The sequence below is a fragment of the Parasteatoda tepidariorum genome, chromosome 6 (assembly GCF_982258835.1).
Source record: "Parasteatoda tepidariorum strain Cologne lab strain chromosome 6, Ptep-v5.0, whole genome shotgun sequence".
Classification (NCBI taxonomy): Eukaryota; Metazoa; Arthropoda; class Arachnida; order Araneae; family Theridiidae; genus Parasteatoda; species Parasteatoda tepidariorum.
In genome coordinates this window covers 40,612,351-40,629,786 of record NC_141760.1, presented here as the reverse complement: position 1 = coordinate 40,629,786, position 17,436 = coordinate 40,612,351, and the positions used below count along the sequence as shown (strand labels likewise).

The window sequence follows — 17,436 nt, the reverse complement described above, 5'->3', positions numbered from 1 at the left end:
AAGCGATACATGCAATTGAAACATTTTAATTTTAAAAATTAAAGCATTGTAAAAAAAATGCAAGCGACGTTTTTAATTAAATCATAAATCTTCTTTGTTAAGAACGCTGGCCTGCATAGTTTTTTGTTTTAAAATATCTTTTAAGGCTAATTTATAAGAAAAGTTAAACGCGCTACTTAATTAGCTAAGACATTGATATTTAAATTGAATAAAATTGCTTCTTTTGTTTGAATGTAAGGAAAGTGATACAAATATCAATATATTCCAATTGAGCTTTGGACCCTTCTTTAAACTTCCATAGTTTGCAAGTAATGAAAGTGGTACAAATATCAATATATTTCATTTGAGCCTTGATCTCTTTTTTTTTTTAAACTTCTATTGTTTGCATGCAACGAAAGTGGTACAAATATCAATATATTCTATTTAAACCTTGATCCCTTTTTTAAACTATTTGAATTTTTAAAAAAATTTAAATTGAATTTTTAGGAGCGTGCAAGAAACTATCAGACATCAATAATGTTATGTTTAAAATTTCTGATAAAACCAAGGGTCTGTTCGGACCCTTCACAAAATACCTTTTCATAAAAACCGACCTTTCACAAAATAATTTATCTTTTAATCGGACCCTTCATAAATTTGTCTATCTTCATTATTGTTTTGTTAATCGAATAAACCCTTCCCGGGAAGAAAAAAAAAAGAAAAACGGTTCAAAACGAAATAAGCTTTCCAAGTTTCCCTAATTTTAAATTCCAAATGTGGTATTCTAAGAAAATATTTCTACTTATACAAACATTGTGTGCACATTCTTATTGATATTAAATTACAATTTTTTTTTGTAAATAAATAATTGATCAATTCATAGAATTAATTAATAAAATATTATGCAAATAAAAATTAATTTCTGACAATTTTTTAAATAAAATATTATGAACTGTTTAAATTTACTTAATGCGTAACACATTAAAAATGATGTATAACAAAGTTGTGTTTTTTAAAATATGTCAATTGAAATTATTAAAAATGGGAAATTCCATTATTCGTCTGAATGAATATTCTGCTGTGTTGAGCGTTATAGGCTAAACACCAAATATTTGTATGTTGCATCTCTAATTTAGTAGCAGCAATTGTTGAGCAGAATCTTGCATCTATTTACAATTTAAAAACTTCTTGAAAAGGATTTTTGCAATAACAGGACCCTATTTGCACAAAAGCAGGATCCTGGTTGAAAGAATGTGACTTAAAGTTTATTTTATATTCACAAATTATGAGTAGTTTTTTCACAATTTTACAAAAACAGGACTTTTCACAAAATGTATGGACAGACCCCTGAAAACAGAATCGTCTGCAGTTTTATTTCTAGGAATGTCTAGTTGTTATAGAAACAATGGCTACTAATGAGAAAATCCTTTTTTAAACTTCTCTCCTGAACAATTTTTAGGATCGAGGGTGGAAATCGTCCCATTCTTTCGCTGTTCAAATTTGAGGATGGTGGAGCGAACGGTTTTGGAGTTATGAGACAGACACGCCGACAAACTCTCCATTTTATTATTATAGATTTATTTTTCCGTTATGCGCATATCAAATTAAATCTTTTAAAGGCTATAACGGGGAATTTATAACAGCCTTTGCATTAAAAATAAATAAAAACTAGTTTAAAGCAGTTACTTAATATTTATGATTTTCATATCAAAACTACAGCTGCTTTATCAAAGAGCTCTATGCGAATGAAACATACATTAATTTTTCAAAAAAAAAAACAGAACATGCAAACTGCTTAATTCTTTTAAGTTTATGCAACACAAAAATTTTCTTTGATGAATTGCATTCCATTCTCATCTAAGCCCAGCTCTTAACGTAGTGGTGCATCAACTAGTGCTATATCTGAAAAACAAAACACTTCTTAATTCCCAGCTGCAGTAAACATATAAATAGAAAGAAATGTAAATAAAAAGAACTTTTAACATTCAATACGTATTTTTAATACTAAAGGTCATGTCAGTTTTTGACAATAAGCATTTTCAATTCTCTCATTTGTTCGTTCTAAATATGCCATGAGTATCATGGATGCTAATGCAATATTTGACTATAGCTCTTTTTTGATAATTTTTTCTAGAAGTAAATCAACGTAGCCTACTTTATTTTGTGGTTGATTTACGTTTCTTAGCATATACACAGTAATTTACTTGAGAAATTTTTTTAGTTTATAACAAAAATTGAAGCTAATATTTGTGAAATATAGTATTTTCTATTACATTATTTCTGTGTATATATATATATATATATATATATATATATATATATATATATATATATATATATATATATATTTCTGCCCTTTGTTTTCTGGCAAACTGTAGAAATGTTCATTAGAATTAAGCAAAAGTTTTTTAGTACTTTTTAATTAATAACAAAAGTACATTTTAAAATTTGAAGAAGAAAAAAATTCGTTGAAAATTGCACAAAATATGAGTATTTAAAGTAATTATCCTTTCTAACTACACACGTGCAGGTAATAAAGCAAATAAAAAAAAATTATATACATATAATTTCGTAATTAATTATATACATATAATTATATAATAAATTATTATATTATATACATATAATTATATAATAAATTATTATATTATATGCATATAATAATAATTAATTATATTTATATATATTATAGTAAGAAAATGTAAGGCAAAAAAAATTAGTTTTTCATTAAAAGATCCATATCTGCATGAATACTTAAATTTATAGAAGTTTGTACTATTATCCAATATAATAACGAAAGTAATTGATACAAATTTTAAGCTTTTTTCTACATTATTATTCTTTTGCATAAGGTGTTCAAAAACACTCATTTCCCTTTTAATGCCGGCTTCTCAAATTTCTGAATGCTTTAAACTTTATAGATACATAAGAGGAGTATGACCTAAGCACCCTTAAATAATTCTTGAAGTATTTCTTGAGAAATTTGAAAGCGTTTCAAACTCAAATGCCTCTTCCACGATTCTAGGGTAGTATATGTAAATATATACTACCCCACATATATATATGTAGTCTCGGAGTGCTTTGAAAGGAGTACTCGTTTCAAAAGCAAATCGCTGGTTCAAAACTAAAACGACACATCTGAAAACGTATTACGCTTGCAGATGTGTCGTTTTAGTTTTGAGCCAGCGAAATGTCTTAAGTAGAAAGTGAACATAAAAAAATGCTAACTTGATCCTTCAATGGCACAGAATGGCAATCCGCCTGAGCTCCACTTGCCATCATTACAAATGTATGCTCTTCTTGGAAGCTCTAGCTTGTCTTCATACGCATCACATTCTATATAGCACATAGCTGGCAACTTAGTTGTAGGGGTGTAACAATCGGCCACACCTCCGGAAACCAGTGATATAGTGCAATCTACGTAGGCTGTGAAAAAAGCAATTTAATTACTGTAGAGAAAAAAATATTACCATTTTACCATAATTGCAAATGCGAAGGCCTTTTTTTCTGATCGGGCAAATATTTATTTCCTTGCATGTACAGCGGAGCACCAATAATTCGAAAGTCGATTTACCGCATTGTCCAATTATCCGAATCGTTCAAAGACCATGTGCTTTTCCTACCTTCTTTTTGTTTTTCGCGAAAAAACTTCTAAGTTTTCAGAATAATTGAAAGGGATCAAAAAATGGCTTCTTTGGTCATTTGAAAACCTTGAAAAGAACTAGTTTCAAATAAGGAAAAAAGTTTCTGATAAAATTAAAAAAATTAAACCCGTAATTTGCGATATGATTTAATAGTACCATTTGCGATATGATAATACTACCATTGCCAATTCTGAGCCTAGAAAAAGTGTGATTGCTACAGTCTACATTTACTACAGTCATGTTTTAAATTTTTTTTAATGCAGTAACTCAAAAAAGCTCTTATTAATAAACATCGTTGCAGATGGGTATATATTATAGCCGCGAGGGCTAATCTGTCAATCACATGATTGGCAGAACGAGGGTTCGAATCCCAGCGTTGACTCCACAATATTTCCTCCATTCTTCAACACATTAAGAGTTTTCAGCGTCATGCACTCCCTAATTTATGACCCGTGGCAATTAGAATACGATATTCTCATTCATGCATAGATGGCAGCACCATAAAGCTGTTAAACTATTTCCAATTTCTAGTTAAATTTCGTTTCCGCAATTTTGAAACCATGCTAGTTGTAAATGATTAAGAAACCGTATAGTTTTGTTATCATGTTTTTTTAACCATACCAGCTGTAGACGATTTAGAAACCGTAATGGTAAAAAAGGTTCTTTACCGTAAACTTCACTGTTAGATGGGCAAACTGCTGACGGTTATTTTACTATAATTTTAGAAGGAAAATTCTTACATTGTATGCCACCTTTCTTTATTTTTTTCTTTTTCAAGAAAACATGAACCAGTGTCATAAAACAAATTACATGATAGGGATCTACATTCACCCATATTCAAAAGTATAGATGATTTATTGACCGAAACTCATGCGATACTAATATTTCAGTGTACAACTATATATACATACATTTTCAGGTGTAGAGATAATTATAATTAAATATCTTACGCTCGCATTCCTTAAATTTATGGGGCTTCCATACATTTTTCTTTCTGTCACAGCTCAAATTCACTTTCGACCCCACTTCTAAAGTATAGCCTTTAATACAAGTTTGGCTGCAAGATCTGTAAAAGTAATATTATGCTTTTTACGGTAAAAAGTTTTATTATATAAGTATATTAACTTCGTACCGGGCACTTTCGAACTTTGGCATTTATTATTTTAGAATAATATTACTTATTACGAATTAAATGTACTGTTTTTCATAATAAATAAATATATATATATATATATGCGTGTGTGTGTAATACAAAAATTATAAATACTTTTGTATTAATGAAAGCACTAAAACTCTTTTCATAAAACGTCTTTGGTAAAGAATATGTGTAGAGATATTCTATTTTGGGACTTCAAGGCTGAAAACATACCAATGAATAATAATTAGATATATATTTCAAAGGAGTTATTTTTAGAATCTTTCCCTCTTTCACTTCCATATTAGGAAGCATTAAATGATTTTCCTTAATGCGTAGGGTTGCAAGGTATGCGGCGATTGAGCCTTTTTACCTCATTTTCTGTTAGTATATAATGCAGAAGCAATGGTTTTTGCGTGACTCTTGCTGTATTATGTGTTCCATGTAAGATGTGCCGGAGCTAACCGGAGTTTTGTCCACCCCCCTCCCTTGTGGAGAGTATATATACACACACATTTCAATTTTTTTTCGTTCATTACAAAATTAAATGTAAAAGAAATAATAAATAACTTAAATAATTAGCAACTACTATTATAATTGAATGCAAAAAAATTTTAATCATTCCCTTAGTTTCGGAAATATGGCGAAATAAGCAAACGGCCGTTCTCCCGCTGAAACTATCGGGGTCTTATTATCCAGACTGCGGTTACTCCCCGTATAGGTCAAGAATCCAAATCAATCGGAAAAAAAATTATGTTTATTCCAAAAAAGTATGTTTTGTGTCTGAGTTCAGTTACTAAAAATATCGACTGCACTTATTTTAATCACAATTATCGTTAAATCAAAAATAATTAAAGTGTTTGGTTACACCACGCTCCATTGTGCATGAGTTCCATGTGGAAGGCACCCACTTATCAATTGTTAATTAATTATTGTTGACCATTATGTTGAGGAAGTAGACACAGAAGCAGCGTTTATCTAAAAAAAAAGGGGGGGGGAGGTATTTTTTAGGCATGATTTTCTTCTGGGAATGAATAGAAACCTTTTTCTGAATATTACTTTTTTTTTTATTTAAAAGAGTCCTAACACAGAGACATTTCTTTTAAATGCAGAATATATTAAGAAATAAAGTTTATGCCTTATTCTTTGCATGTTTCCAATTGTCAAAATCTGTAATCCTTAACACGTAATATTATAAGCTAATCACGTCTTAAGCGTTCGCATTCTGGGTGTCGCCAAGTAAAGCTTTCCAAGGTTGACGGTTTTTAGTCCAAATTCACTTAAATCCTTTTTTATTAAAATACTGTTACTTAGAACTTTCATCCACTGAGATTTTAAATTAATTATTTAATTTAAATTTAAATAAACTAATCGAGATTTAAAAACTTTGTAAAATAAATTAATATTCCTAATTGATTATTCAAAAAAGACTTAAACTATTTCTCGAGGCAATTCTAACTTTCCATAATGGCACTCAGAGCTCATTTCATTAGGCTATTTATTTAAGACAACAAATATAGCTACATTAATCGCTACCATTCAAAGAGGTTATCTGAAGTTAATACAACCCATGAAGTCAAGATTCCCAAACGATCTTTTTTTCCTCTTTGGTGTTTATTTAATTGTTCTTTTGCAGTGCTTATAACATTGGTTAATTTATTTCCGCGACTCGACGTGAATCTTAAAAATGAGGTTGGTGCAACATAGCCGCACCCGAATTTTGGGCCACTTAACTCTGCATTCAATTAAGCAATTCACAAACTGAAAGATGCATTCTAGAAATGCGCTACAAACTTTTCAGCATACGCTTTTTTGTATTTGATTATTTAATTTAAAATATATAAATGTTTTACTCACACTTTTCTGGAACTTAAATTACAAAAAACATCTGCAGTTTTCAAATTTGCAGGATAGAAACATGTCTTTGACTGACGTTTAAAGCGAGAATGTATTTTAGATGAATCTGTAAAAGAAAATATTTAATTAAGTAAGATCTCAATAAGATACTCTCAACTCGAGAAGAAAAGGATCACTGATACCCAATTACATGACCTATGACCCCAGAGCCAGCTCATTGTATTACAACAAGGTGGCGTGTTATTATTCTGGATATTATTGTCTAAGGTCGAGTTTCTCCTCATAATTTAGAATGTTAAATCACATGAAGTTAATTTACAAAACCGTATCATAAGCCGCGATGGCTCAAAGGATAGAGCTTTCGCCTTCCAATGAGGCGAACCGGGTTCGAATCCCAGTCGATACGAATACCGCATTCGGCTTGCACCGACCACAGTGCTGATGTGAAATATCCTCAATGGTAGACGGAGAATGGGTTAGAATCCCCTTGCCGTTAGGCTAACCGTGGGAGGTTCTCTTGGTCTTCCTCTCCGTGTAACGCAAATGCGGGTTAGCTCCATCAAAAAGTCCTCCACGAAGGCAAATTTTTCCCAATACTCGATCCAGGAGTTCCCTTGTCTTCTGGATTGGGTTCAAAATTACAAGGCTACGGAGTTAAACATTAGTCGTAGCCCAATTTCACAATTTTGCCGAATTTAGCAGACCGAATCAGACGAATTCCGAAATTTAGCAGACCCAATTTCGTTGTAAACCTTAAAATTAGGTCGGTTATTCTACGACGGTTATAAAATTATAAAACCGTATCATATTTCAATTTTTTTTAAATATTATTCTTTCCTGTATACTTCTTTTATATAACCTAAATTTATTATTTGCTTGTGAATTTTATGGTAATCATAATAGTTTTCGTTTTGTGTATCTGGCAACTTTTTTGCATAATTAGTTTGTTTATGTTCTACATGGCTTCGTGATTATCTTTGTGTTAAGTAAGAAATAAAACTAATCTTTCTCTGTGAAGTAATATAGATTATGTCACTTTAGAGAATTCATATTTAACGGGCTAGACTTACTCGGAATAAAATGGAAAGAACAGTTGCTAACACAAACGAATGCCACGTTTCATCAGCAAATCAGGATACATACCCACGATGCCGTCGCTGGCAGACATCACATTGTTTGCTTCGAAATAATTATTCGTTCGCAGCGTCCATTACAAATAAGATTGTATGAAAAACAAAAAGAAAAAAAGAAAAGAAAACGAAAAAAAAAGAAGAAAAAAAAAACGCGTAGTACATATCGATTTGTGCGTCTAAAAATTTAGGTGTTAATATTAGCTAACTATTTAATATTTTTTAGTATCAAAATCATGAGTTAATATCCATTTTCAATTTACTTATGCAATTTATTAGTTAATTAGCTCAAAACTAATAAAACAAAAATTTATTAAGAGTAAAATATAACTACAGGCTGGGAAACACGACCTAAACTCTCTGAGCAGGTTGCTTGTAGTGAGGCCGAGAGATCATCCTCAAAACCGAAGAAGATTAGGTGAAATTTGAGTATTCATTTTTTGCAAGTGGCTCAGTGAATAGAAAATTCACCTCTCAATGAGGTCATCTGGATTCGAATCCCAGGGATGGCTGGTTGAATTCCGCACTTGACTCGTATAGACCACAATTCTGATATAAAATATCCTCAGTAGTAGACAAATAACTGGTTAAAGTCCCCTTGCCGTCAGAGTAACCGTGGGAGTTTTTCATGGTTTTCCTCCCCATGTAACGCAAATGCGGATTAGTTCCATAAAGAAGTCTTCCACAAAGGCTAACTTGTCCCAAAGCATAATCCTGAAGTTCTCTTTTCTTCTGGATTGGGTTCAAAATTACAAGGCTACAGAGTTGAGCATTGATAGACGTAATCTCAGATTTGGATCGGTTTTTGAACGCCGGTTATAAAAGGTAGTTAAACAAGCTGCAGTGGCTCAAGGGATAGAACACTCGCCTCCCAATTAGATGACTCAAGTCCGAATCAGACCTTCAGTTCCAGCAGAGATTTAAGCACTTTAGTAAGTCGGAATTTTGACTAATGACTAATTCCATGTAGCGAAGAAAATCTGCCGGCAGCTCTAGAATTGATCCACATTTATGTCATTAAAAACCGATCTTCAAATGAATTTTGAACCATGTAGTTAAACCAAGAATGGTCGGTATTTCTATCTTCGATAGATTCCCTTTAATAACAATTGAACGATAAACTACGTTTGTAACATTCAAGAAACAATTGAAGCTTACATTTTCATCACGAACAGGGCTTTAGTAGATATTTTAATGCTCTAACTTTTCTGAAAGTGGTTAGAATTTTGATTGATAAAATTTCCCTTCAGACACGAAATTTATCAATGAAAAAAGTAGACTATCTTGCCTTCAGTTCAAATCACAATTGACTGTTTCTTTAAGACAGGCATCATTATATAATGTAGTTTTAACAATACTATGAGAAGAAAAGTATTAACTCAATAAGATATTTAAAAGAAATTAAATCATTGCTAGAATTAGTAATTAATAACAGTAGTTTATTGTTAATTCTTCACTTACTTTGTTTGAAATAACCATCCTTCAAAATAAATATATCTGAAAAATGAATAAATGAAGGCATTAATAAATATTTAAAATCTTAAGATATTAGGGTTGTTGTAATATTCAATTTAAATACTATATTCTAATAAATAAAATGAAAGTATATATATAAAAAATTAGGTATACTGAGTATTAGATATACTCAATACTTGCTAAACGTGAATAAAAAAGAAAGTAATTTGAAATATATAACATAAAGTTTCTAACAAAAAAATTGGAAAATAAAGGGGAAAAACTAAACTAGAAAAAAAAAATAGAATGCGAGAGAGAAAAAGGATGAAAAACAGGATAAGAAAAACCACAGTGGTAGAGAGTACAATTCAGGGTAAACTGCATTTCCAAGCGCTACGGAGAGTTGGCGAAGAGCTATTGTTGTTAGCATACCACTTTAACGTAACATAACTTCTTTTTATAACACATAACAATACTTAAGAGCAAAATGATAGAGCAATTTGTTCTTACCTCTCAGGCAATCAAAGTCTTTCCCAAGATTTGAAGGCTGACAAAATTCTGTATGAATTATGCAACTGTCACAAGTATCCATCAGATCGCATATCTCTTTAGAATAAGAGCATCTTCGATATGAACTCAAAATTTCGCTTGCGGTGATCCTAATTAAAGATTAACAACAATTTCTATGAAAATAAAAGCCTCAGTAAAAACTTTTCTTTCTGGGTTATCAGATTTTAATTTTTTATTTATTTCGTACTTATTGCAGCCGACGCCGCTGCTTAGGGTATTAGCTGTGAAAAAATGTAACGACTAAAAACTTGACTTAACGACTCAAACTTGTAGACTTAAAAACATGAAATTATTAAGGCGTGTAGAAAAGTGTAAGTAATTACGATGGAATAAAAATATTAGCATGCGAAAATTTGTTCGAGAATTACCCAAGTCAAAATTCTTGATGGTTTGATGATTTATGTTGATTTCAGTGCGATTCATGATGGGCCAACATCATCTGATGGTCACCATCATCCAACATTTTTCATTACGTGTTAACGGTTTTTGAAATGCCAACAAACTTCCATCATTCCATGATGGAAAATGCTACTTTAATACTATGATGGTTAACCATCAAGAGAAGTTTGACTCTCATGGATCAAAAATCCATGATGGTTTCAACTATACATTTACATGATGGTTAAATGGGAATTCTTGTTAGTTCTCGGGAATATACTATCTAAACAATTTGGGTTTCTTATGTTGGACCATCATAAATCAGTCCGAATTTCTACCTTAAGATGATGGTTGTTCATAATCGTTCGAACATTTAATTAAGATACTACGATGGAAATTCGTGATAGTTCAACATGAACAAATTATCAAAACAAGTTGCTATTCTTATGTTGGACCATCATAAATCAGGCCGAATTCCTGCATTAAGGTGATGGTTACTTTATGATGTTCACCATCAAAAAATATAATGATTCATGATGGAATTAGTGATGAATTAGTTACCATCAAGATTATGTTGATCCATCAATGAAGAACAATAAAAAATGTTGACTTATTAGGTATTAACTGTCAAACTTATTGGAGAAAAAACGATATAGCTCGGTTAGTTGCATTCCTGCGGCATTGAGGCCGCAGGAATGCAACTATAGTGTTAAAATTTGAGGTGCTGAATCGGCAACATTTGTTTATGAACTTAGCATAGAGTTTTCAATTTCAAAATTCTAATTTGGTCGAACGTTATTGAGTGCTTTTTTGGAAATTTTTCTCGCTTTGTTTTGCTTTATGTTACATTTTGTTTTTCTGCTTAAACTCTTTAAGACTTTGAAACTTGAAATTACGAAGATGTGTGGAGAAGAGTACAAGTTGATTGTTAGTTCGAGAATTGTCTGTTAAATTTGTAGTAGAAAAAAAAGAGAAAAAAAATGTGTTTGTCGATCAAGTGTCGGTTGATATATAACTACAGAGTTGAAATTTAATGTGCTGATAGAACTACTTTGTACTATTTCAACAAGAGTTTTTTTTTTTTTAATTGCATTTGATCGAAAGTCACTGCAAATTTAAGTGCTTTTTCGTGATGTTTTTTCCATATTTTTTACTTTAAATGCTGAAATACTGACTAATTATCCATTGTTGTAGAAAATGTTGTATTTTTTCCTTACGAGAAACTTATTTCGTAATTTTATAAATTGGTGCTCAGGTAGATATAAATCAAAAATAGCAATAAAAAAAGAGAAAGAGAGAGATTACGTATTCCCATATATAAATCTTAACATTTATAGTGAAATTGTTTTTAAAAAAAATGTAAAATTACTACTCATTTATCTCTTCTTATTGAGTCACAGTATTCAGGTTAAAAAACTTTTTCAAGCTCAGATGATTATTTTTAGAATCCAGATAATTGTTAATTTCGTTATGATTAACACGTTAGCAAAATTTTCTTATAGAAAGCTAAAATAATTGTAAACTTTGAAACTAAAATGTTCTGTGTTTTTGTGGAAAATATTGACGTTAAAGAAGAAATAAACAATGATGAATGAGAATCAATTACAGGGATTGGAGAGCGAAGCGAGCAGCAAGAGAAGTCTTCCATTCATTCAAAAAATGCGTAGAACTATTTCCACAGAACTTATGCAGTTAAAATAAAATGTTAGTTTAGTTAGATTATACCTAAGTTAGCTTTTTTTCTAACAGAGCATCAAATATATCGCGAAAAAAAGTCATATGCATTATTCAGAAACCAGTACCGTTTTTAGCCCTTCTATTATAAGCAATCTCCTAATGTGAGTGTGCCTTTCATTTCTGTTGCAGATGGGGTGAGGCAGTGGTTCCCAAATGGTGTTCCATGGAATCCTAGGGTTCCGTGGAAAGGTTATAGTAGTGCCATGAGTTAAGACTTTTTTTTACAACCAGTATCGTTTTTACAAACCTGTAATAGGTTTGCATCCGATCAGGTACTTTTTATGAAAATATTTACGTAAATTGTTTATTTACGTCGCCAAAGAGCTGCACAATGGGGTATTGGCGACGGATCAGGAAACCCCTGACGATGATCCGCAGACACGCCATCACAATTTCGATCCTCTACAAATGGGATGGCACCCCTGCTTCGGTAGCCCGACTACCTGTGCGCGAAGTCAATAGAACTGTTTACGGTAAAATAGTTTAACGAGGACCAATACTGCACACTCTCTGTCCCTTCGCAGTCTGATCAAAGTGGTCACCCAGTCGCACACTGACAGCAGAAAGTGATGCATGACATCGGTGATCAGCTCGTAGGCTCATTGAAACATTTCGAAATAAATCAGGCTGATTTTTCAATCAATAATACTCTCTAATTAGTCTTAATGTAAAAAAAAAACTCATTATAATAAGCCTACAAATTGTCAGGAATTGTTAGAACTAGAAAATACTGTAGATTATTCAATGGCAGAGATTCTTCATTTATCCTGCAGCAGATCCGCCATACTTTCGGGAACTGGTTCTATAAAAGTTTATTTATTGAACATTTTTGCATATGCACTTAATTACCGACCAAATTGGTCTGTCAGTCTACTGGATGTCGCAGGCTAATTAGAAATTTAAGCTCTTTACCAAAGTCGCCGCTATTCATAGTCGCTAGAAACCCATGAACGATTACAAAGCGTCGACTTTTCATAAACCGCTGAATTTTTGGAAACCAATAGAAATCCGGCGATGACTCATATGGGCATTACGGGATGTCTAGCAACGATGCCATATCTTTATGTATAGCATGGGAAATTTCACCACCAATGTCTATGGGAAGAACGAATTTTAGGCTCACAAATATCTCAGAAAACTAATAATCGATTTCAATGCAGTTAATGGTACTCAATGAAAAAATTATAAGGTGTGGATATAATTTTTCCATAAATAGATATATTTCACCTTTTTTTATTATAAATCATAAAATCAAAATATTAATATAAATTTTTTTTAATGTTTATTTATTATATTTCTTATTGCAAAAGCGAAAAATTAAAATAAATCACCACTTTCTAAGATACTTGTGCCAGATTAACCTGTTTTCCATTAAGAGGACACTATACAGTCCATGGTATATTCTGTTTTACCTGGATCAGTAATTTAAAGTATAGACAAATAGGATTGAAATGATTGATTGATTGTAAATCTTGAAGTTTCAAACAATGATAAATTTTTCTCAATAGATCTAAATGCAAACAAATTATGGCAGAATTACTCAGGATTACGCAGTAAGGAAGTAACTATTCCATAATTTGTTTGTTTTTTAAAATTTTGAAGAAAAAAAAAATTTTTTTTTCATGATTTGAAGCTTACGATTTTCTCTAGGTTTACCTGAACTAACTTTCTCTATACTTTAAATTTTAAATTACTAATACAGATAAAACAGAATTTACTATGAAGTATTTCTCCGGCGGCATAGAGTCTTTTTAACACAGCATTAGTGGTAATTTTAAGCGGGTAGTAGTTAGTCTCCGTAAGAGTCACTATAATGAAGAATTCGAAAGCAGTTTGTAATAATTTATGATTGCAAATATGTAATAAGAAATTAATATTAGAAAAGCACATATCAAATTATTCCCGAGAAGGCCAGGGCCCACCTTGGGCTTTTGCGAAAATAATGACGATAACATATCAAATTGATTGACTATGAATGAAATAAAGTATAAAATTAGAAAGTAATAGCACTTTACTCGTAAGCAAAATCAGAAACTATCATACCTATCGATTTCTCTTTCAATTGTAGTTTCATTGGGGCAGAAGCATGCGATTGCATTGTAATCTTTTGCACCAACATCTTTATATCTTTCTGTTATTTGCCTGATCACAAGAGGAGAAGATACCGATTTTGATATAATTGAAAGAAAAAGACCTAACGCACCTAAAATTATTAAGAGAAAATTTTGATGTATACCTTTAAAAGTTTTTAATCTAAATATGGATGGTTAATCGTAAGTCTAAGCTAAGTGGTTAAATATAGATGATTAACCGTAAGCTAACACAAAGGGGTGCTAGCGGTGAAAATTCGTAATAAGACTTCCGAGTTCCTATTTTTGATTTAGAATCCATTAAAATAAGACTTTTGAATCGGAAAAATAAATATTCAATAATCTTTTTTCTCATAGAAAACTTTGCGATTTCTTCATAAATGATACTTGAAAAACTTTCCTACTGTCATCTGCACATTTGCCCCTTTTTTTGAGGGAAATAGGGGCAATTTGAAGGGGGGAGGGATTAAATTTCTTCTATAACATGCAAGGGATTTTCTGATGTATTTTCGGTTTTAGGGGTGATTGGGGTTTGGGGGACAAAGTCCATTCCCCGAAATTCTACATTACTAGATTAATGAGCTATTGTTGCATGTTAAGGAAGATGTAGATATAAAAAGTTTTTCATTATTCCCTTTTGGTAATTTAAACAGTTAGAATATATATATATATATATATATATATATATATATATATATATATATATATATATATATATATATATATATATATATATATATATATATATATATATTATATATATATATATATATATATATATAATATATATATATATATTATATATATATATATATATATATATATATATATATATATATATATATATATATATATATATATATATATATATATATATATATATATATATATATATATATATATCAGAGACAATATCTCACTTGCCTGTTGTTGTTGTAGGCAATTAAGTCACTGGAGTACGATTGTTCTTGTTTTCGAATGGCGCTATCTATGGCCAAGAATTCAACATCATTTACAGATCATAATTTTGATCTGTGGATAATCACATTTATCCCCAGATCGTAATTATCACCTAAACCAGAGAATGATCAATCTCCTATTCAGTGACCCCAGAGATATAATCTGTTTTGGATTCATGGAGGACTTTGAGACCCGACAGATTTAACGCACACCAGTCAGCATTTACTGCACGAGAAGTTTACGGTCGGCTGGATTCGAACTTCCCTTCTCAAGAACGCGAATCCAGCGTCCTACCAACCAGACTATCTCGGCCAAATACATTTCTCCTCCATATCACCTTCCATTTTCCCTTGAGGCTTACAGGGGAGAGTATGGGATTTTCAGTCATTTTCTCTAATGACATAACAAATCTTTCTATGCATGAAAAAAAATTCTGTGAATTAATTTTCAGTAAAAACACCCTTTATTTGCTATAATTAGGTTCAACCTTAAAAAACTCGCCATCCTATACTGTTATTGTATTTTTACTGCTTATAATATGACTAGTGCTATTTGCCATTCAATTTGTAAATCCATTTAACATTATTTGAAAACATGAAAACTGAAAATAACACGACACAAACATGGCAATCTTTACACTTTATTGTTATGTTTTGCTAATAAATTCCTTAAACCGATTTATGGTCTACGATCCTTTAGAATTTACAAAATACAGAAGAATCTTATGGCGGGTTAAATTACGTATGTTATTGAATTTAATAACAATCTCAATACTAAAGCTTCCAAGATGATAGATACTTAAAATTCCAAGATACTTAAAATTCCAAGATACTTAAAATTTCGTAATCAGATATGAATGTATGATTTAAAATCTTCCTTAAAATTTTTCAATTACAAATATAGATTTTTCAACAATTTATTAAAATCACATTTTTCTAAAAAGATTGTTTTACTACTCGATCATTTCTGAATCAAACTATTAATATACCAAAATATTACCATTGAGTGATTATACAGCCAGAAAGTAGTCGTTAGGCATGTGAAATAAAGGTACATTATTCATGTAGAAAATAAAAAAAAAACTTTGATATCCTTTAATACAAAAATTTAAAATTTTCTGTACTTTTTAAAACTTAAAAGTTTATTTTTAAGTTAATGAAATGTTAAACTTGACATGAAAAATTTTGATAACTATCCTCAGTAACATTTAAAATCTTTATGACGTTTTCGAGAAAGCATGAAAAAAAATTCACTTGAAGGTAACAAATTAAAAATTATTTAGAATTACAAAAATATTCGCTACTTACAAACAAGGTAAGAAATTTTGAGGCTTTCTAGCATCTTTTATGAGTAATGATTTTACACTAATTTAAAATTCATGTGTAGTAACTTTGATATACTACATCAAAATACTTTGATGAAAATACCTTATTATGAAATAAAAGTCATAAAAAAAAAGCCAGGGGAAACTAAATTGCGTTTTACTCAATGTATATAAAAAAAAAAGAATTATTTGAAGTAGTTCTGCGAAATTAAAATGATTTCTTGCAAAGAGAATTGCGCAATGTTTATTGTCCGGGTTTTAATATAAATGTAGTCAAAGATCAGTGGGTTGTGTTTTTATTTTGGAAAGTATTTCGCACACCTTGTCTGTTAAATCCGTCTCTATATCTTAAAATAAAATTTAAAAAATATTCTTACAAACTAAATACTCAGGAGATCGTTCTTTAAACTAAAACTTTCAGTTCATGTTCTAATTATTATTTAAAACGAATTAACATTCAACATTTTACGTTTCTACATTTCAAATTAAATTTTGTAAAATCAAATAGATTCACAGGGATCGATTTAGGCATGGCCTTAAAGAGTTGTAGTTTATGGTCACCTCAGCGATTGAAAATAAACTGTGAAAATTTTACAAATCAAATAAAATCTATGGCTATAGAAGTATTTAAATCTGAAATATTCTTTCCTGAGCTTTGTATCTGAAGATAAACAAATGCAATTTTTATTAAAGTTTGAAATAAATGTCAAAATTATAAAGACTAAAGAGTACAAGTACCGGTCATCTCCAAGAAAACTAATTTTACAGGAGAGAACAGCTTAATAAATAAAACTTGTTTTACTTAATGATCGTATATTCTATTCTATTGCAATAACATCACATAATTTTTAATTTAAAAAATAATTAGAACTTGGAAATGACAGGTTTTTGGACAGTACCTTAAAGCGAATACCATACATTATTTTTAACATGCAAAAATATTGATAATTTGTCATTTTGAAATTAAATAATGATTGTATTTTAGTCTATGACTATATATTCATGAATATCTGTGTAGATTCAGAAATCTTTCGGATTATGATAATCTGTGCTGAGCCTCTTAAACATTTCTTCCTAAAAAGACAAAAACTCATTTGATTTATATTGTAAAAACTTCTTTGATGCCAGCAATTTTCTTGTGGTTTATGGCAACTTTTCCAAAATATGCATCCGTAAC

At 30.5% G+C, this 17,436-nt stretch overlaps 1 protein-coding gene across 1 annotated transcript; it reads right to left on the bottom strand.

Moving 5' to 3' along the window:
* Window positions 1–1,654: 1,654 nt before the first annotated feature.
* LOC107454350 (uncharacterized) lies at window positions 1,655–16,382 on the bottom strand. The gene is made up of 8 exons (XM_043052871.3): window positions 16,243–16,382; window positions 13,929–14,088; window positions 9,711–9,859; window positions 9,207–9,242; window positions 6,616–6,721; window positions 4,574–4,689; window positions 3,208–3,405; window positions 1,655–1,881 (listed from the first exon to the last, which is right to left on the bottom strand). The coding sequence occupies exons 1-8, from the start codon at window positions 16,274–16,276 to the stop codon at window positions 1,850–1,852; spliced, it is 831 nt and encodes a 276-aa protein (XP_042908805.3). The 5' UTR covers window positions 16,277–16,382; the 3' UTR covers window positions 1,655–1,849.
* Window positions 16,383–17,436: the final 1,054 nt, after the last annotated feature.

What these genes read in the sequence shown, in the direction of transcription:
- LOC107454350 (XM_043052871.3), bottom strand. Translation starts at nt 16,276, where the DNA reads ATGCTAGAAAGCCTCAAAATTTCTTACCTTGTTT. An exon ending in AGACTTTGATTGCCTGAGAG is followed by an intron (nt 9,243 to 9,710) that starts GTAAGAACAAAT and finishes TTCATTTTTCAG; the next exon opens with ATATATTTATTTTGAAGGAT. An exon ending in TAAATTTAAGGAATGCGAGC is followed by an intron (nt 3,406 to 4,573) that starts GTAAGATATTTA and finishes CTTTTTTCACAG; the next exon opens with CCTACGTAGATTGCACTATA.